The following is a 22,060-nucleotide window of genomic DNA, read 5'->3' as shown; positions in this document are numbered from 1 at the left end:
AACTTGTCTATTTTTCTTTGTGCCTTCCAATTTTTTCAGATGAATTTGGAAATGTGAATTCTATTTGAGTAGTTCCAAAGGAAAGTAGTCCACATTTATAAGATTTCTTATGACCATTTTCAAATATGCTAGTTTTCAAACAAAAACTAATAGAATGTGTGTGTTCCTTTCTTTTGATTATCTTGAGATCTGAAATCCTAATTGCTATAGACTGTGCTTTTCTTAAAGTTTGGTATTTTAATACTAATATTACATTTGGCTTTATTATATTTGGAGAACAAAGATATTTGAACTTGGCTAAAGTTTTATTAGTTTCTTTTGAATATTAGGTGTATTAAATGTATAATACAGAAGAAAATAACCCAGAAGAATTAATTCTTATTTTACTTAAGTAAACATTGACTTTAACAGATTTTTAAAAATTTGTGTGTGTTTGTGTGTTTTTTAAATAAGCAACCCTTCTGTGGGGCTCAATTTTGGAACTCTCGGAAGCACTGCCACTCCAGCAACTACATCTGCTCCTTCTGGTGGTTTTGGAACTGTACTCTTTGGATCTAAACCTGCCACTGGGTTCACGCTAGGAGGAACAAATACAGGTAAGGAGGATCTTCACATTTTCAGGGAGTAGGCTTGGGATATTTCTTTTCCAGTTTTCATCTTCTGTCTCCATTTAGAGGTTGTTATTGGTAGTAGAACTTAAAATAAGAGTAAATACCAAGATGAAAAGAATTACAGGGATTTGAAAGTAAGGGCAATAGGTTGAGTTATGGACTATGACCTACTGTAGTATAAGGAAGAAAGATCTCTCTTTAAATATAGTGAATTAAAGTGATTTAAAATTTTATATTAGATTATATGTTTCTTTAATAGTGTTATTTAAACCAACTTTATCAATTTGGGACATTAATTTATAATGTATGGGACAGACACCATTGAAAAACATTTCACTGGAGCTGACCACTTAGAAAAATTTTGTGTCCTTATTTACTTCTGTCCTCAAAGCCTTCTGGCTTTGCCAAAACCTTTGGTTTGACCTACCAACTTGGAGAGCAACTTGTTTCACAGCCATACCCTAAAATGAAAGGACAACTGGGATACTAACCTGTGAACTTCTTGAGACAGTTGTGTGCCTGCATTCTGTCTGTAGTAGCTTTTTTTTCCTCTTTGCTATATTTTGTTATAAGCAATAGTTGCATTTTATAAACCTTATTTCCTAGTTAATCAAATTATGTAACCTGTAATATGAAAACCAGTTCCATAGGAAAAATCCTTGTGTTAGTGGTATGGTAGCTGATGTCATGATATGTATTGGTCTTAATAGAAATGTTATCACTCCCTGAGGGTGTTTTTCTTTTTAATTCCCTTATGATAAATAAACTGAAAGAATGCCATCTTCCTTGATGCTTAAATTTTATTTCTCTTTTTGGTCTCCAGGAATAGCAACAACTATAACTACAGGATTAACTCTGGGTAAGAATTTTTGAGGATCCCAGATCTGTGGTTGTTCTAATAATTTAAATGAATTGAGTAATCGTTCTACTCTTCTCTTTTCTAATATCTCACTGTACTGGAGTATAGAAGAAAGAATGTAAAGAACCTGAGTATAGATCCTAAATACTGACTGTTCAAAGAACTTTTCAGTGTTTGAGTACTTAAAAAAAAGAGTGATTCTTATTACTTCTAAAAATTCAGGTGAATATTTTAAATACAGAAAGGGTTTTTAAGGTGGAAGTTTATTTTACATTACTTTTTCAGTAATTTTGACTGTTCATTAAGGAAAGAGCCAGGCTGCATGCTAGAAGTCTTGGAATTAATCTCTGGTTGGCTCTAAATAATTGTGAGGCCTCAGACAGTCACATAAAGTATGTAGTAGCAAAAGTCTTAGCTATATATAGCTAAAATGACAATATTGTAGGGCTGGGGGTGTAACTTAGTGGGAAATTGCTTCCCTAGCATGTATGGGGCCCTGGATTTAATTATGATGCTACTGGACTAAAAAGTTATTTGATTCTCTTCTCACTAAGAAACAATAGTTTCTGTAGTGGTATGCTTAAGGCAATGTAAATAACTAGGTTTCAGCCTGCCTTGATGCTGACAGTAAATAATGGGTGACAGTAAAGTGAAAGGAAAGAATGAAAGGATGTTGAAAAGCTTTTAAATTGATTAAGGATTGACTATTCACTTGAATGCAGTTAACTTGTCAACAGTAAACACATCTTTTTTGTCAAATTGGACAGGATTGGCTATGAGGGCAAGTAATTGATTCCTATTATTTTCTGAGATCATAAGATCTATCTATACATGATTTTGGAGTACTGTGCTCTGGCAAGAACTTGTGATCAGGGCAATCCAGAAACATAGTTTCTGACTTCTTTTTTCTCAGTAACTTCAGGAGAAGCCTGAATGGGTCATTCATGCATTTATTGTTTGATCAGTTACCACTTCCTGTGTGATTATAAGTATGCATGGTGCCTTGAAAAGTCAACATTAGCTTGTATTTGCAGTGGTGTTTGTGAGAATGGTTTGGATGATGATGTCAGGAACTGTTGGGTGTACATGCAAAACATTGATCTAATATGAGATGAGGGGGGCACACAGATATATAACATGGTCTTTTTTTTTTTTTTTTTTTTCCGGCACTGGGGATTGAACCCAGGGCCTTGTGCTTGCGAGGCAAACACTCTACCAACCGAGCTATATCCCCAGCCCTATAAAATGGTCCTGTGTGATTTGATAAATGTCCTCATAGACATAGGAAAGATACATTAAAGGAAGAGGAAAAAGAATAGGGTTATTTGGGGTACAGGAAACATTATTCTAGACAGAAAAGGAGAATGTGCAAAGTTTGCTCAATCATAAAACAATCCAATTGAATAAGAAAAACATTTTGTTCATGGGGCTTAGGATTCAGAAGAGGAAATGGTAGGAAGAGTTGAGATTTGAGAGCTGATTGGAACGAAATTAGAAGGGTTGCTTATATTTCTGGTTTTTAGACTATTTTAGAACAATCTAGAATTAATGGGAACTATAAGTTGACAGAATCACCAGGATGTTGTTTTTAAGGTAGCTGGGATAATGCCAGGAACAGAGTTTGGAGGAGATTGGCAGAGAAATTAAAAGTCTATTGTAGTAGTTCTTGAGAGAGAGGTGACTTAATTTAAGACTTTTGAGAATGCCAATAATCCAGAGATATTTCCGAAACAGATTAGCAGGATTTGTAGCTAGTGGAATTCAGAGGAAAGAAGGGATGTGAAAAAAAATTGTGGTTTCTGGCTTTAACAATAGAAGTGATCTTGGTGGGGCTGAGGCTTTAGAAAAGTTAGATTTATTTTGTTTTTTTGGGAAAGATACGTTGAAAACCAAAGGGGCATCAAGGTAGAACCAACCAATGGGGATTCAGGTAGATGCAGATTTTACTTTCATTTATCTGAAAGTGGGTGAGATCATTCGGGACATAAAGGGAACCCTAAGGAGTATCAGGACATGAACAGAGAAAGGAAATCTATAAGACTATGGGAAAGGTGTAGCACAGAAACAGTAGTAAGAGAGCTGAGAGCTGATAGACGGGACCTAGAAAGAAGAGTATTTTAAGGATTAGAGAATGGTTGTTTGCATAGTCTTGGAGAAGAGGGACTATTTTTCTGCTGAGAGTAAAGGGAAGGAAGGAAGATAGATACTGTTTTAGGTAAATCCAGGTATTGAATTTATTGATCACAATATTACATTGATTGGGGCATTTTTGCCTTTCTTGATCCAAAGGACCATTTTTTCTGTATTCACCATGATTTACTTCCAACTTCTATTTTAATTTTCTTGTATACACATACATCCTTATTCTGTTAACACAAAATGGTATCACAAACTTAGGGATCCTGATTGAAACCAGTATAATGTATATACACTTAAAGTAAAATTGGGATTTTTATCTATTAAAACAGGAACACCAGCCACTACATCTGCGTCTACAACTGGCTTCAGTTTGGGATTCAATAAACCTGCAGCATCTGCCACACCATTTGCTCTTCCTATTACTTCTACCTCAGCAGGTGGTCTCACTCTTTCATCTGCTCTGACATCAACTCCAGCAGGTGAATAGAGAACATAAATATCCACCTTTACTATCTTATTTTATTTAATTTATTTATTTCGTACCAGGGATTGAACCCAGGGACACTTAACCACTGAGCCATGTCCCCAGCCCTTTTTTTGTTTTGAGACAGGGTCTCACTAAGTTACTTAGGGCCTCACCCTCCCCAGCCGCTGGGATTATAGGCATGTGCCACATGCCCAGCGATATCCACCTTTTTTAAACATAACTACAGTTAAAAGAAATTTTGATATTAAATTTTCACAATTTTGACCTACAGGATTATTGGTTTGTAAAGACAAGTCAGTGTTGGCCATTACTGCAGCAGGGAACATTTTGAAATATGTTCTTTATTTACAGAGTAGAGCAGGAGACAGGATTAGAAGGGTGAAATGTAGAGTTTTTAATACCTGTTTTGTTTTCAAGGAGCCATTTTGTAAGAGGGAGGGATAAAAACATTATGGAAACCTTATTTAGCTTAGAATTTGTTTAATTGTAAAAGTGGAATTGGAAGCCTGGGTTGAAAACACTAATGTGTGGAACCAGTTACCTGGTACCATTCTAATATTACCTGAAGCCCTTATTTCTCTCATAGTTTTTGCTTTGAAGCTATTATTTCTTTTGTTCTGAAGTGTATATAATTTTATCTTTAGCAAGTAGATTTTGCAAAGGGCCAATCATGAAAATCAGCTTAAAATTTTTTTTTCTTGTATTTTTCTATGTTGTTCTTGAGTAATGTTGCCATTAAAGGTTTAGTATCTCATTTTTCATAGCATCCACTGGATTTACTCTAAATAACCTGGGAGGAACTACAGCCACAACTACAACTGCATCAACGGGCCTTTCTTTAGGGGGAGCCTTAGCTGGTTTGGGAGGTTCACTTTTCCAAAGTACAAACACAGCAGCATCAGGTAATTGATGATATTTATTCTACAGAACAGTAAGTATTTGTTTTTAAATTTACTTTATCTTTATTTTGGCCTTTTGAGCAGATTGCTTTCTCTTTAATATATATGTTTTCCTTTAATGTTAAAACTGAATTACAAAATGTTTTTCATGCATAATTGGACCTTTTAGTCATATTTTAGAAATATATTTTCCTCTTTCTTAATATCGACTAATTAGATAAGGAATTGAGCCTATTTAAGGACTTAAAAACTTAAAATAAGTGACATTTAAATAGTTTGGGGGGTAATTGGAGATCTAGTTCAGTGGTAGAATTGCTTATCTAGCATGCTCAAAGGCTTGGGTGAATTCCCAAGCTAGGGAAAAAAAACAAAATGTCTTGAGTCATTTACAGCCTAACTTCACTATAAGGCAGCTTGTAAAGTCTTAATTCTAGGAATGACTTTCCATTATGGAATTTCAGGAAAGGCTATTAGCATGCCATCTACCACTTCTTTCTATTATTTTTTCATTCTACTTTTATATTAATCTTTATGAGAGATGTTTAAATATATATCCTGCAAAATATGCATGTTATGGGCATCTCATGATTTGGTTATTAGAAGAAATTTTGAATACCTCCAAAATTAGACAATAACAAAAAATTAGTTTTTGAGAGACCAGTACAAACTAGAATGGTATAATATTCTTCAGGTTATTCTGACCATCCTTTCCCTTCCACTGACCTGAATTTTCTCCATCAAATTGGTATCTGAAGAGAGGATAAAAAAGAAATATAGTATCTAGAAATAAGAGTGTCTTTAATAAGACAAAGTCAAGTCATTTTTCTTTCCTTCTCTTGTACAACCAAATGAAGTATTAGGCACAATTAGGGGCCCTGTGAAACTTCTGAAAGTAAAATAGTCATTATAAATCAGCCCAAAGTGTAACTGGAAAGTCTATGAGTTTGATACATCAGCATTTCCTAATCTGTGCATTGTTAAACAGAATTTTTTTTGTTTTTTAAGAGATGAAGTCTCATTATGTTTCCCAGTCTTGAACTTATAAGCTCAAGTGATCCTCCTCCCTCAGAGTCCCAACTAGCTGGGACTACAGGAGTGCTGCATTATACCTAGCTAAACAGAAATTCTTGATGTTACACTGCTTTGTGAAATACTTATGCAATTTCTTCAAATAGTAGAAAAGCTTTTCTCACTCCCACAAAGCCCTTGTTAACTTTTCAAAATATTCATTTCTTTATGCAGTCACTAGCTATAACCAATATTTAAAACATCTGTAGAATCCTTACCATGAGGCAAATTTCATAATAAGAAAGAAAATAGAAATCAACCTGATAAATAAAATACTAATTCAGTATTCTCTGCCACATGAATTGATACTTCAGTATTTTGCCTAATGACTTTGATGAAATTATTTAATATCTGCTTTAAAATAGTAAGAGAGGTCTGGGGAGGTAGCTTTATGGTAGAATGCTTCCTAGCATGCATGAAATCTTGGGTTCAACTCATGGCAAAGACAAGAAGTAGTCGTCATCATTATTGTCATCGTAAGAGAGACAGGGTTTTATGCTTCTTACCCAATTTTTAGATGTGTTTTGATTCTTCTCAGACTCTTAATATTTAATGCTTTTACTTATCTTAATCTAAATGTATTATTGAATTTTTTTTAATTACCATAGATTGAGTGTCCCTTTTTTGAAATGTTTGGGCCAAAAGTGTTTCATATTTTGGAGTTTTGGGTTTTAAAATATTTACATAAACTTCAGCAGTTGCAACACAATGATCAAAAAGTTTCAGATTTTTAGAGCATTTTGATTTGGAATTTTTGGATTAGGTATGCTTAACTGGTATAATAGTAGTTCTTTCTTTAGCTGTTTTCTGTCATATAGCCAGAATTTAAATCAAAATTTCAGCTAACTGGTTTATTAACTATTTTTTCCTTTTTTTAAAATAGATGGTGTCATCTTAGGAATGCATGGATTTTAGAAATATATGTTTATCAACACAGGACCTTTGAAAGTTTGCTACTTGGCTCAAATATAAGTTAGTGACTTAGAATTAACTGTAGTCCTTTTGATTTCTTTTGCCAGGGAGGTGAGATTTAAATAGGTAAAGCAATTCTTTTATAAATAACTTTTCTGGAGAGGACTTGGAAATATGCAGTTATGCTTAATGTATATTATACTCAAAGTTTATAAATTCACACTGGATTATTTTTAACATGTGCAGTTCCAAAATATGATTGAAAGGTAAGACTTACTCCCCTGAAAATAATACCAACTTAAACTGCTTTTGTAGAAAAGTTTCAAAAATAACAAAAATTGAATGTTCACTTATATTGAATTAACATACATTCTGGTCTTTTTAATAGTAAAACATCACATTATTCAAACTACATATATCATTGAAATCAAGCAAGATTGCCCAAAGCATGCTCCAGACATGTACCTTGATATTTTCCTAAATCAAATGTGAAGAAAATCTTAAAAGCATATGAGTACTTTGTTTAGTAAGGGGAGATTCTTGTAGTCTTTCCTTGAAGTTGTATGTAATATTTGGTTTATTTGCAGGACTTGGGCAGAATGCTTTAGGCCTGACTTTGGGAACTACAGCAGCTACTTCAACTGCAGGCAATGAAGGCCTTGGTGGTATAGATTTTAGTAGTTCATCAGATAAAAAGAGTAAGTAATGTTAAATTGTAATTTTGTCTTCTAACAGTATTGTTAGGCAACTTCCAGATTACTCAAAATTCCTATGTCTCAAAAATCTCTACTTATGTGTTGGTTAGTATAGTTTTAAGTTTGTTTTACATTAGCATTAATATTGTACAAATTTTGTGTATTGATTAATAAGGTTTTATTTTTGTAGCTAACTTAGATTCATATGTGCATATCTTATTTGTCCACCTTAATATCTATGTTAATATATATTTTTAAGGTGGGGTCATCATAACATACTTTTTGTAATCTGTTGTGATTCATATAACACATTAAAAGCATTTGGCAGTGTAATTCAGCTAGGTGTTTTACTCTAGAGAGAAATATGGGAAATATAAGAAGTTAATTTCCCCTCTGTACCTCTCTCCACATCATCATCCTACACTTGTAGTATGCCTAAGCTGAAGTTGAGCACAGAGAATACATAAAAATGAATATGCATAATCACATGTACCACGTTCCATTTCCCTTTAATCTGTTATATCTCTCAAAGGATTTTTGTTGTTGCTGTTAACCTACAGAATTTCTTCTTTTTCTAGTAGCTATAACAGTTATCTTAGGAACTGCACTATTGGTGGGATTTAACCAGATGTAGAGTGGTAGGAAATAATAGGTAAAGAGGGAGAAGCATGCAGTGGACTAGAATCAAGAAGTGCTTCTCTTCTGAAGAACTAATAGAAGGCTAGTACAGCCAGAGAGCAGAAAGATCAGATACCAATGATTTTAAAGAACTTTCTGTGCCACATTGAATTTTGATGAAAGAGTTTTGATGAGTTATGTATTTTAAGATTAAGAGCATTCTGATAGCCAGGTGGAAAATAATTGTAGGAAGGCAAGAAAAAGCATGGACAAGTGTTAGGAAGTTATGTAGTAGTCCAGGTATATTACTGAGGCAGAACTAGGTAGACCAGTCAAGTGTCCTTGGCAGTCTAGAAATAGGCCCAAGTTTTACCTGTTTGTGTATGCATAAATAAAAATGAAATATCAAAGAAATGGTATATTAATAAAAAATAATTGATGAATTATTTTGCAAAACAAAATCAAAGCCCTATTTTTATTTCCATTATTAAGGCATTGTTTATAGAAGAAATGTGCCAATTTCAGAAATGTCAGAAATGTTAAAATGGAAAAAAAATTTTTAGATTCAATGAAGTATTCCAAGTCTTTGTGAAAAAATAAATTAGTTAGATGAAAGATGTAAAAATTGAAACCCCATGTATAAAGATAAAAGACAAATATAAAATACTTGATTTTTAGATGCTTGCTTTTTCACACTTTTAATATCTCTGAAATTAAGATATCTTATAGATTCAGTTTTAGAAACAGACATGAAATATTTGTGAGACAAAGAATTATTATACTAAATGTTGAAATAACTCTTAGAAATTAAAAATACAATGAGAGAATTGTGCAAAAAAAAAAAAAACCCAGGAATATAGAAATTACATGAATAGGCAGTTCACAACAGAAAAAATACACTTGTCAGATGAACATTTGAAGACAATGTTGTTTCACTAGTATAAGAAATATGAGCTAAAATAAAAATAAGTAGCATTATTTAGCTGCATGACTGGCAAAGATTTAAAAATATCATGGCCATTGATGAGGGTGTGATGCAAAAGGTGCTCTCATCATAGTTGGGAAGGTACAATTGTTTTAAAGGATCGTTAGACTGGAGAAGTTCAGAATGCTAATCTGAATTAGTATTCAATACTGGTGGGGCCTTAAAAAGTGTCAGATAAAGTTACCCAGAGTTAAGTTGGTAGAAAAGAATATAAACTATCCATTCAGGTTATTTTTTATGGAAAGTAGTTGAGAAAAGAAAGCTTTTGTCCTTGAAAGAAGTAGGTGCAAATCAGTTATGTAACATCGACTCTGTATTCATCTCCTTGATAATGCTGCATACTTCTAAGTTTATGACAAGTCATTTCATTGAGCAATGTTTAAGAAGCAAGCTAAGAAATACTTTGTTTATATTTATACCTTAATTTTGTGTTCATTTAAAACGTTTGGAATGTGTTGTTGAATTACCTATTTTTACATGAAGCTTCTTGAATTTTCTAGGTGATAAAACAGGAACAAGACCAGAGTAAGTTTGTAATTTGTTTTAATCAAGAGTTTTATTAAATTTGTAGGCAGATGGTATAGTTGTAAGAAAATAGAATCAGGTACACATTTAGAAGAAACGAACACTTTTAATAAGCATTTGTCAAAAATAAAATAATAAATATATGTTCTAGAAAAATCACATCACATCTTCAATTTTTAGTCATTAAAAACTTTAAAACATATCTTTTTAGAAAGGTGATTGACATTTTCCCCAAATAATACAAATAAGTTTTAAGTTTGCCATTTTTTTGGTTGCTGTTTTCTTTTAGTTTCTGGTGCTGGATTTTGAACTGAAGGCCTTGGTACATGATAATTAAGCCCAAGTTCTACCATGAATTACATACTGTAGCCTTTTAAAAACTTAGCTTACATATGTAAATTATTATGCCAGGACTATTTCTTATTTACTGGTGTCTTCATTAAAGAAAGTAGTTTTCATATACATCATATACATACATTTGAACTTGATCATTATTTTTATTACAAATTATATTTTTTTACATAATTTGTATTAACCATTTATAAATAAATGATCAAATTTGTTGCTCTACAAACGTCTTGTGTATATTTTAGCCTAGTATACATTGAGTATCCCTTATACAAAATGCTTAGAACCAGAAGTGTTTCAGAATTTGGAGTTTTTCAGACTTGGGGATATTTGTATGGAACGTACACATTGAGCATCCTTACTCTCAAAATCCAAAATGTTCCAGAATCTGAAACTTTAAAAAAAATTGAAATGAAGAAACTGAGTCTGAGATTGTCTAAGATTATGAAATCTAACTCATGACCATTTTAGCCTGCCAAATTTTAGTTGTTTCTGTCCTCATTAATTATTTGTAGTTCCCTTAAGCTGCCCCTTTGTTTTATTTTCCCATTCCAGTACGTGTTGAAGAACAAATTGAAGTTTTAAAATAATAAAGTATTTGAGAATCTTATGAGAAGTTCTATAGACTTTCTTTAATTAATACTTTAATAATTCAAACTGAATAAAATGTCAGTCATAGAATCTTTTAGACAGAGGGAACTTAGTTCAGCATCTCATCCAGTAAGTAGCATTTTCTAATTTTTTTCCTTAGGCATTAGTTAAAAGCTTTTAAGTATATTTATAATTGCTGCCACTTTTCTTAATTAAGAAATCTCGAGTTCAAATAAATTGCTAGAATTAGGTCGGGAAGTTTTATTTTTATAAAGAAGTTTGAAATCATCCAAAGAAGCTACAAGTAGAGAACATTTGCTATATTTTCTCTATCTTAACACAGTATACTAAAATTGTGTCAACTTTCTAAAGTGTGAATGGAGTTAATATATTTGTGGCTTTTTTTTCCTTAGGGATAGTAAGGCATTGAAGGATGAAAATCTACCTCCTGTCATCTGCCAGGATGTTGAAAATCTCCAGTGAGTGTCAAATATAATTAGATAAATAATATTCAAAGAAGTCTAGAATACATTTTAGGGGAGCATCTCTTCCTTCTAAACATTTTAACTTCGGTTAAACTATTATTGTTTTTTAAAATAAGAGAAAATAGAAAAACAATTAAAATTCTGTAACTGCCATTCTCTAAAATAGTGTGTGAATTATAGATGAATATTAAATTTTTGGTTTTTTAAACCCTTAGACTCTCACAAACTTATTTTTTATTCAATTAGTCTTCTAATTGATGCATTATAATTTTACATAATAGTGGAATTCATTGTGACATATTTGTACATGCACATAGCGTAATTTGGTCAGTTTCATTCCCCACTACCTCCCCTTCCCAGCTTTATCTTCTGTTTTCATGAGAGTTCCCCAACTCCCTCCACCCACCTTTTTTCTCTGTAGCATTCACATGTAAGAGAAAACCTAAGAAACCGTGACTTTCTGAGTCTGGCTTATTTTGCTTAACATAATGCTCTCAAGTTCCATCCATTTCCCTACAGGTTACAGAATTTCATTCTTTATAGTTGAATGAAACTCCATTGTGTTTATATGCCACATTTTCTTTATCCATTCATCTGTTGGTGGACACATAAGCTGGTTCCTTAACTTGGCTATTGTGAATTTCTCTGGTAGCATCATAGGATGCATGTATTGCTGACTTTAATTCTTTAGGATAAATACTGAAGAGTGATACAGCTTGTCATATGGTGGCTCTATGCTTAGTCCTTGGAGAAATCTTTATACTGACTTCCAAAGTGGTTGTACTGATTTGCAGTTCTACCAAGAGTGTATGAGTATTTCCTTTCCCCCACATTGTTCCCAGCATTTATTGTTTGTATTCTTGATGATTGTCATTCTAACTGAAGTGAGATGAAATCTCAGTGGTTTCAGTTTGCATTTCTCTGATCACTAAAGAAGCTGAATATTTCATATGTTTGTTGGTCATTCGTGTGTCTTCTGTTTCATTCATTTGCCCATTTATTGACTTTTTAAGTTTCTTGAGTTCTTTATATATTCTGGATATTAATCCCATTAGAAGAATAACTGGCAAAATTTTTCTCCCATTTTTTAGGTTCTCTCTTCATGCTTTCCTTTGCTTTGCAGAACCTTTTTAATTGATGACATTCTATTTATTAATTTTTGGTATTATTTCCAGAGCTTTAGGGATACTGTTAGGAAGTTGTTGCCTGTGCCTTTATGTTGGAGTGCCCCTCATTTTCTTGTAGGAGTTGCAAAGTTTGTGGTCTAATTCCTAGGCCTTTGATCTATTTTGAATAGACTTTTGTGTAGGATGAAAGATTTAGGTTCATTCTATGTATGGATTATCCAGTTTAAAACTCTGTATTTCCTCCAGTGTATGTTTTTGGTGCCTTTGTCAAGGATCAAATTACTGTATTCGTTTGGGTTTGTCTTTTTGTCTTCTATTCCATTGGTGTTAATGTTTTGGTTTTTTTACAGTACCATGCTGTTTTTGTTACTATAGCTGTATAATAATTTAAAATCAGGTATTGTGGTGTCTCCAGCCTTGCTCCTTTTGCTCAGGATTGCTTTGGCTACTTAGGATCTTTAGTGCTTCCATATAAATTTTAGGACTTTTTTTTTTTTTTCTTCTGTGAAGAATGTCATGGTATTTTGATGGGGATTGCATTCAAACGGTAATAATAACAAGGCCATTTTAACAATATTAAATTTGCCTATCCATGAACATGGGATGACCAACCAATTTTAAATATCTTTTAAATATTCAGTTTTATTTTATTTTTTTAAAGGAAATTTGTGAAGGAACAGAAACAAGTCCAAGAAGAAATTAGTAGAATGTCTTCAAAAGCAATGCTTAAAGTACAAGAAGATATTAAAGCTCTGAAGCAGCTTCTCTCATTGGCTGCCAGTGGATTACAGAGAAACACTCTTAATATTGACAAATTGAAAGTAGAAACTGCTCAGGTATGCTAAATTACAGCCATTTTATCATAGAATGTTTTGCTTTGTTTTTTTCCAAAATGAAAAAGGTGATTTATTTAAAGTTTGATACACACATACTGTGAGAACCAAGTAATTCATATTTTTTGTTTAAAAAAATTTTTTGTGATGCTAGAAATTGAACCCAGGCTCTCATGTGTGCTAAACTCTAGTGCTTTACTACTGAGCAATATCCCCAACCCATCTAATATTTTTAAATTGTTGTAATAAATAATAATAGTTACTAGTTTTTATTGAGTGCTTGCTATGTATAACACTGTATCCTAAGCAATTTATTTATATTTGTTAACCTGCTTTAATTTTCATGAAGTAAGGGACTGTTATTCTCATTATGTAAATAAGAAAAGAGGCAAAAAACTTTGTTAATAAGTTGAGGAACCTGAATTCAGGCCCTGTTAACCTAGCTCAAGTTTATGCTGTTAACTACTTTGTTTGATTACATTACCTGCTGACTAAATTGGTCTGTTACATAAGAGAAAGAACACCTAGTCAGAAAATGTTTTTCACATGTCAGTTATTAAATGAAAATTATATCACACTTTATAGATTGATTTGACCGAAGACTTGCTAGTCTTGGTTATATTTTAGTTAATAAAAATAATAGTGAAGTTAGTATCTTCTGTCATTCTTGTCTAATTGCTTATACCCCATGGCATAATATACAGTACATACTAAGTAAAATATGTAGTTCTTTTCTACATCAATGAGGAAGAATGATGGTTGGTGATTTACTTGGATTTTATATGTCATAATTAGAAAACATACTTGATATTTTTGTGACAATCCAGACATCCCTTCCCTTTAAGTTGTTCCCAATCTGTTGATAAACTTCATGGGATGTGCCTTTACTGTGATCTTATCAGAGTGCTGTACTTAAGTGATGTTGTTTTAAGTAAAATTTTTAAATGTGTCTTCAGGTCAACTATTAGAGAATACTTTTGCTTTTTAAATATGTTACTTAAATAACTATTCTTAACTATTATGTTTAAAGAGAATTTGAAGACTTTATCTCAGATTTCCAGGTTATTTAGAAAATCTTTGGTTAAGTATGAATATAGTATTCCCCCATGTTTCCTCCCCCCTTATTTTATCTTTATCATCAGGTACATACTTTCTAGGGAAAAAAAAGTGTTAATTATATTGTTAGGAGGGAGAATGTTTAGACTCAGATTAAACGTTACATAAAGTATATGAAATCATAAATTTTATATGCAAAATATATGGAATCATGTAAGTTATAATTAATGAAATAATGGAGCAAAGGCAAACAGATGAATTCTATAATGGTACCTGTTGTATCATTGTAACTCTAAAAGTGAATGATTCCATTCACAAATATATATGGGGCATCTGTTGTATATCAGACTTGTTAATCCTATTTAGTAATAAAAAGACTGGGGGATAAATGAAATGGTAAAAGATTTAGGAAGAACGAAAAGTTTGCAGAGAAAAAGGGTAGGAATCAAAGTTTCCTTAAGGAAAAATGAGCTGAGTTTAGAAAACTTTGTAGGCTATCAAATAAATTTGATTTATGAATACTATTATATAGGAAACTAGTACTCCATCCAGCATCTAGAAAATTACCAGGTGAAAAAAAGTGTTCTGAATCCCTTGTGTAAATCTTGTTTTACCTTATTTAACCCCAAAGCATTTTCATCAAATATAACCTTTTTGGTAAATAGAAACAATTCTCTGGTCAAGCATGATGTGGACCAAAATTGTATGGAAGTAAATTCTTTTTAATACCTCATTTTTTGGCAAATAGCTCGAGTTTAAGTAAATGGAGTGGGAAGTTCTTTTTGATGGACTGGGTACTATGTGGTTTGTTGAAGTTATATTGCTGAGTTTAGCTGGCCAGTCATTTTGTGAACTTTTTTTTTTTAATCTCTATGTGCCAAGTAATGAGGATCAAAAGAACTGGAAGAAAGCTAAATCAATCAGGTTTAAATAATATGTTACAAGTACAAGGGTTACAGAGAGCTCAAGCGGGCACATTTATCATCTCTCCTGGGTAGGATACCTGTATATTGAGTCTAAAATGTATGTATTTCTCTACCTATGTAGGTAGGTAGGAATGAGCAAAGCCAAGGAGGCATGACAGACATGTTTTGTTTGCAAGCAGTGTAGTATTACAGATGTCTGGGCCTAGCAAAAGTCAGTACTTAGAGAGGTAGGTAGGCATCAGTATTGAATGGTCCAGACCTGTCCAGGACTTTGAGGAATAGTAGAAGGTGATAAAGAATTGAACTGCCAACATTCAGTTCTCAGGTCTTGTGGCAACATGGCATTGAGCAAGTTATAGCTCTATAACTCCACTTCTGCATCTGTTTTTAAAAAAAGCATTACCTGCTTTTACTTTTGAAGAGTAATCAAGGTGGTGTAAGCGAAGCCTTCAGCATTGATTTTTGTACATAATAAAATAAGCATTAGATGTTAATTGTTGCCCACATCAGCTGCAAATAGTAGCACAGTCTTTTCACCCTGAATTCATGAATTGTACAGAAACCCATAGTTCTTAAAATAGATCAGTTCATTTTAATCTTATAAAACTTATCAAAAGTTTAGTTGTCTTAAAAGAGGTTTTAGCATTTTCTTACAAAGCATCTTCATCCATAATATGTTATTAAAGCATACACCTCCAGCTGGAAATATTTGAAATCTTAGTTCATAAATTGTTGGCATTTTTAGCCTAACTCTAAAATGACTTTCTTGTTTTTTAAACCTTTGGCATATTAGGAGTTAAAGAATGCTGAAATAGCTTTAAGAACCCAGAAAACACCACCTGGCCTTCAACATGAAAATACAGCTCCTGCTGAGTAAGTTACTGGATTTTTATTTTTATTTATTTATTTTTCTGTTTGTTCCAGTTAGGTTATACAGGACAGCAGAATGCATTTCGACTTATTGCATTCCATACAAATGGAGCACAACTTTTTATTTCTCTGGTTATACACGATGCAGAGTCACAGCATTCATGTAATCTTCATGTACATAGGGTAATAATGTCCATCTCATTCCATCATATTTCCCATCCCCATACTCCCTTCCTTCCCTCACTCCCCTCTGCCCAATCTAAGGTTCCTCCATTCTTCCTTACCCCCCACCCCCACCCCATTATGGATTAGCATCCACATTTAGCAAAAACATTTGGCCTTTGTTTTGGTATTGGCTTTTTTGCTTAGCGTGATATTCTCCTTCTCCATCCATTTACCTGCAAATGCCATCAATTCATTCTTCTTTAAGGCTGAGTAATATTCCATTGTGTATATATACCCATCTGTTGAAGGGCATCTCGGTTGGTTCCAGTTTAGCAATTGTGAATTGAGCTGCTATAAATATTGATGTGGTTACATCACTGTAATATGCTGATTTTAAGTCCTTTGGATATAGACAGAGGAGTGGGATAGTTGGGTCAAATGGTTCCATTCCAAGTTTTCTAAGGAATCTCCATTCTGCTTTCCAGAGTGGTTACACCAATTTGCAGTCCTACTAGCAGTGTATGAGTGTTCCTTTTCCCCCCACATCCTTGTCAACACTTATTGTTGCTAATATTCTTGATAATTGCCATTCTGACTAGAGTGAGATGAAATCTTAGAGTAGTTTTGATTTTCATTTCTCTAATTGCTAGAGATGTTGAACATTTTTTCATATATTTGTTGATCGACTGTATATCTTCTGTGAAGTGTCTGTTCAGTTCCTTAGCCCATTTATTAAAATATTTTTTAGTGGAACACAATACCTTTATTGTATTTATTTTTATGTGGTGCTGAGGATCGAACCCAGGACCTCACATATGCCAGGCAAGCATTCTGCCACTAAGCCACAACTCCAGCCCCCTCCTTAGCCCATTTATTGATTGGGTTATTTGTTTTTTTGGTGTTAAGTTTTTTGAGTTCTTTATATATCCCGCAGATGAGTGCTCTGATATGTGTGTGGTAAAGATTTTTTTCTCATTCTGTAGGCTCTCTCATCACTTTACTGATTGTTTTCTTTGCTGAGAAGAAGCTTTTTAGTTTGAATCCATTCCATTTATTGATTTTTGATTTTTATTTCTTGTACTTTATGTTACTGGATTTTTAAAAACAAATGTTTCTCATTTTAAGAAAGTATAACTGTAGTAACAATATGATAAGCTGTTTCATTTATTATGTGGATATACTGTGTTAACCACTTCACATGGATTTTTAAATTTATTTCTAATAGCACCTAAGAGGGTAGTTCAGTGTTTCTTTTTTTACTTCAGGGTAAGTGAAGGCTAAGATCTGAACTTTTTACAGACTTATACACTTAAATGTTTTTGTATTCCACTTTATTAAATTTTGTGGGTAAAGGAATTTTAATTTTTCTCATTTGAACTTTTAAATTAGAATTAATTTTATTGATAGTCCTGTCCTTAAACAGGGCATAATAAATATAGTTTAACCCTTTCACTTATTTGCACAAATTTTATTTATTCATATAGCTAATAACATATTGAGGTTGAAAAATTAGAAAACATAGATAAGAGAAAAAATTCCACTGTTAATTGAATCACTTCAGATTGTGTATCCACCTAGTTTCCATACATGCAATACAGATTTTGCCTGTTTTTATGTCCTTCTGTATCAATAAAGATAATAACTGATATACACCAAGTGTCTCCTATTTGCCAAGCAGTGTGCTCAGCACTGTCTGTGCTTTACCTCATTTATCTTTCACCAAACCTGTATTGCTTTTGTTACTCCAATTTTTGTTACTCCATTGAGGAGCCAGAGGCCTGCAGAAGTGATGATCTGTTTCAGCGATGGTGTTTAGTGATGGTCTGTTTGACTCCTGGCTCCTCACTTTTTTTTTCCTTTTAACTTTTATTATGGTGTTATTTCAAACTTACAGGAAAATTTAAAGAGTAGAGCAAAATTTCCTGTATACCTACAATCCAGATCCCCTGCATTTAAACATTTTTACCATATTGGTTTTATTCCTCATTCTCTTGCTGTGTAGTTTTCTGCCCTTGAGCAGTTTGAGTTATTTGTAAACATAATACTCATTTTGCTTAAGTACTTTATAGTTCTTAAAAGTTAAGGATAGTCTTTTTTTATTAAAACATTATAGTTACACGAAGTTGGGTTCATTTTGACAAAATCAGACATGCATGGAATTTGATATCAATCTCTGGATAATCTTCTGTATAAACATATAATTATTAAAATGAGGAACCACTGACAGTGGTACATCTGTTATGTTACTCAGACTAGATTGAGTAGGCTTTCTTGCTGAACGAATTCCAGTATTTTATCCCTCTTGTCTTGTTCTTCACACTGCTGATAGAGCTAATTTTTGCAAAAAGTTTCATAATGGCCTGTAGTTTTGTTTTTATAGAAAATGTTATATTACTATAACAAATATTAAGGACTAATTGTAAAATCAGGTTGACAGTTGAGATTGGGGTTTTGATTTTTGTTTTTGTTTTATTTTAAACTTATACTTACGGAAAACTTGTGAAAATAGTATTGCAAATAATTTCCTTATTTCTCTCACCTTGTTTCCTCTAAAATTATAACATACTATGTAACTATTGTACAATTACCAACAGTAGGGAAACTGGCATTGGTACAGTCTTTTTTATGAAACCACAGAACATATTGGAATTTTACTGTTTCTTTTCCTGTTAAATGTAACTTTTTTTCAGGATCTCATTGGGAGTTCAAATTGCATTTATTTGTAATTTCTCCTTAATCTTTATCTGTAATAGTTATTCAGTCTTGTATGACCTCATTACTTTTCAAGATGATTAACTTATTTTGTAGGTGATGATTTGGATTTGTGTGCCCTGATTAGTAATGATATCTTAATAATTTATAAAGTTTGGGCATTTGTTTCAATGATTGTATCTGTGACATTATATCCTCAAACTAATTGAAAGGTTTATTTAAAAAGGGGACATTTATTATTTTGAATATAAAGAAAATAATTTTTAAAATTTGATCTGTTTTAACACTTTTTTAATAGCTACTTCAGAATTTTGGTTCAGCAATTTGAGGTACAGCTTCAACAGTACAGACAGCAGATTGAAGAACTAGAAAACCATCTTGCCACCCAAGCAAATAATTCACATATAACCCCTCAAGGTAACATGCTTACTTTGGTGATTTTTTTTTTTTTTTTTTTTGACAGTACTGTTACTTTATTTGTAGGAGAGAGATTAAACTGTGGTTGTATAGTAGGTATACAACTAATAGTTATCTTAAAGGCTTTTAAGAAAGTTTCCTTAAGTCATTAATTAGTTCTTTATTCCTTGCAAATATAAACGACTTTGTGAATTGTAACTGTGGTACCAGGGCAGAAATTCTAGAACCTTCCCCTTCCTCCCAGATTACTAATGTCCTTTTTTCAGCCTACTCAATCTGCTATCTTCTCTAGCCATAGGATCATTGATGTACCTTTTTCTTTTTATCACAATAGTTGTGCCAAAAATTAGACTTAAATAGTGGAAAAATAAAGTTGATTGTTTTATTGTATGATAATATAATTTTCTTTTATAGATTTGTCAATGGCTATGCAGAAAATTTATCAAACATTTGTAGCTTTAGCTGCGCAACTTCAGTCTATTCATGAAAATGTAAAGGTAAGTTTTCAGTGCCAATTTATCTGTTTAGATACCTAGCTCCAAGTATTTATTCATTGGAAATACATGGCCATGCTTATTACAGAAATGGCTCAGATTACATAAAAGTGAAAAGACTAAGTCTGTTGTCATCCATAATTATACACTGATAAAATTATTGATGAAATGTGTTCACATTGATAAAATCTTTTATAAAATATTCCATTATCCTCAACATTTTTTCAGCAATATATTGGAAGTAATTATTAGTACGCATATTTCCTCAACATCATTTTTTGTATTACATATATCATTGCACGTGCATTCTTTGTTTAACCCATCCTTGGTAATGTACGTTTAGATTGTTCCATTTCTTTACCACTGTAACACTACAGAAAATAAATCTTCTTAATAGAAAAGTCATATTACACTGACTTTTTACACTTAATGTTATGTGTTTTATTTTATTTATTTATTGACAATATTTCTCCCTTCTACATACAGGGAACACTGTGTTTATTCAGTAATATAAATCATTTATCACTGAATATCTCATGTAATGTTAATTTTTTAAATTTAAGTGAAATATTAGATACTTTTTCTAACTAACCAAGCCAAGTGTAATTAAATTCTTAGAGTCATATGTAGTCCAGAAGAACCTTTAAAATTCAAAGCAGCCAAAGCTGAGTCTAAATAGTGTACAAACCAGTATTTTCATGCTTAATCTAATGCATGGTAACAGAATCTTTTAAAAAGTTAATCATTTAAATTATATCATTTTTGAAATGATACCATGCTTTAAGCCTTTCTCTTTAACATTTTTAACATCCGATAAACTTTATCAAAATTTTTAAGGAAGAATTTTTATCAGATTTTCTTGAATATTTTATCAGTCTATAATGTTACTTTTAATCTTTTAAACTACTAAACAATTCTATTTTGGCACTTTGAAGTCTGTGCTGTGCTGATTTTTTTTGTCTGTCTTCTCTCCGGTTTGAAAAAATCCTTTTTGGTAATGTGACCATAAAACAGTGAGATTGAGATTTGCATAAGATAGCCCCAGGTCATGATGAATAAGCTTTACATGAAAGTTTGACTTACTCTTTCTTTAATAAATTTATTTTTAATATACTACCAAGAACCAAAGAATATTCTGTGATCAGACGTGGTAGGTTAGCATTTAGTTTTAGCTCCATTTAGTGAGCTAGCTAGCTAGCTATAAATTTAAGTAGTTCATTTCTTACAGAAATCTCACAAGGTGTTTGTTTTTTGGGTTTTGTTTTGTTTTGCTTTTTTCCTTCTATTTTCATTAGATAATCTGTTGAAACCAAACTCAAACTGCCTTCTCCAGCCAGGGCTTGGAGGCATTTGCAAATTTTGAAGTTTTAGAAATTACTTATGTAACTCATGGTTGATGTCAGTTTTTTTTTTTTTTTTTTAACTAATCGCCATTTTCAAGTCTCTATAAGGCATATCAGTATTTCCCATTATCTGAAATAGAACTAAAAATTTATGTGCTACTGATGCTGTACTTTGGGAATTGCCTGGAATTGCACAGGTAAAGGAAGGATGAATTTGGGGGAGAACAATAAGTTTTTCTTACATTACATGTCCTGCTTCTGACTTCACATTTTGCTCAATTTTTGGTTCTTAGCAGGTTCATTTTATAATCCATTATAAAGATAGCAAAGTTTGGAACTGGAGCATTAAGTACAGACATCCACACAAAAATATAATGATAATTTTTAAATACTATTAATAGCAATAAGACTTCAATATGCTGAATATGTCTCATAGTTATTTCTGTTAAGAAAGGTAAGAAATGTGAAAATTCTGTCTCTTCAAAAAGTGGTATAAAACTATCTAAATTACACTTATCTTTAATGAACACATTTAATAATTCTCATGTAAAATAGAATCATTCCTATTAATGACCTTAGTTTTATTCTGGAGTTATAAACTTAAAAACTTGAGTCAGGGAGGGATTGGGTACAGCAGCCATCATCACTATACACTAGTCAAACAATATTGGTAGAGTGGAAGTCTTGGTTATACCTACTCCAGCCTTTCTCTACTTGAGGTGTGACATTTTAGTATGTATCACCCAGACCTTTTTAAAAAATGTACATATTTAGTGCTGGCTTTTCATAAAGGTTATAGAAAGGTTGGACATTTGGGAAATTTTTCATGAAAAATGGTTCATAATTAATATTTTGTGTGAGTATACTAGGGATTGTACTTAGGGATGCTTTACCT

General features: G+C 32.2%; 1 protein-coding gene across 1 annotated transcript in view; it reads left to right on the top strand.

The window, feature by feature from the left end:
- The window catches only part of Nup58 (nucleoporin 58), a 38,979-nt gene that overhangs the window by 5,659 nt on the left and 11,260 nt on the right, over positions 1–22,060 (top strand). Inside the window, exons 2-12 of the mRNA XM_047553117.1 lie at positions 454–596; positions 1,435–1,470; positions 3,939–4,088; positions 4,861–4,998; positions 7,563–7,673; positions 9,774–9,798; positions 11,151–11,216; positions 13,011–13,185; positions 15,958–16,037; positions 19,210–19,328; positions 19,743–19,825. Of these exons, the coding sequence (XP_047409073.1) occupies positions 454–596; positions 1,435–1,470; positions 3,939–4,088; positions 4,861–4,998; positions 7,563–7,673; positions 9,774–9,798; positions 11,151–11,216; positions 13,011–13,185; positions 15,958–16,037; positions 19,210–19,328; positions 19,743–19,825 (1,126 nt within the window). The remainder of the gene's footprint in view (positions 1–453; positions 597–1,434; positions 1,471–3,938; positions 4,089–4,860; positions 4,999–7,562; positions 7,674–9,773; positions 9,799–11,150; positions 11,217–13,010; positions 13,186–15,957; positions 16,038–19,209; positions 19,329–19,742; positions 19,826–22,060) is intronic.

This window comes from Sciurus carolinensis, chromosome 5, assembly GCF_902686445.1.
Source record: "Sciurus carolinensis chromosome 5, mSciCar1.2, whole genome shotgun sequence".
NCBI classification, from domain to species: Eukaryota; Metazoa; Chordata; class Mammalia; order Rodentia; family Sciuridae; genus Sciurus; species Sciurus carolinensis.
Note: the sequence above shows the minus strand (reverse complement) of the source record. Positions and strands in the feature narration are given on the sequence as shown.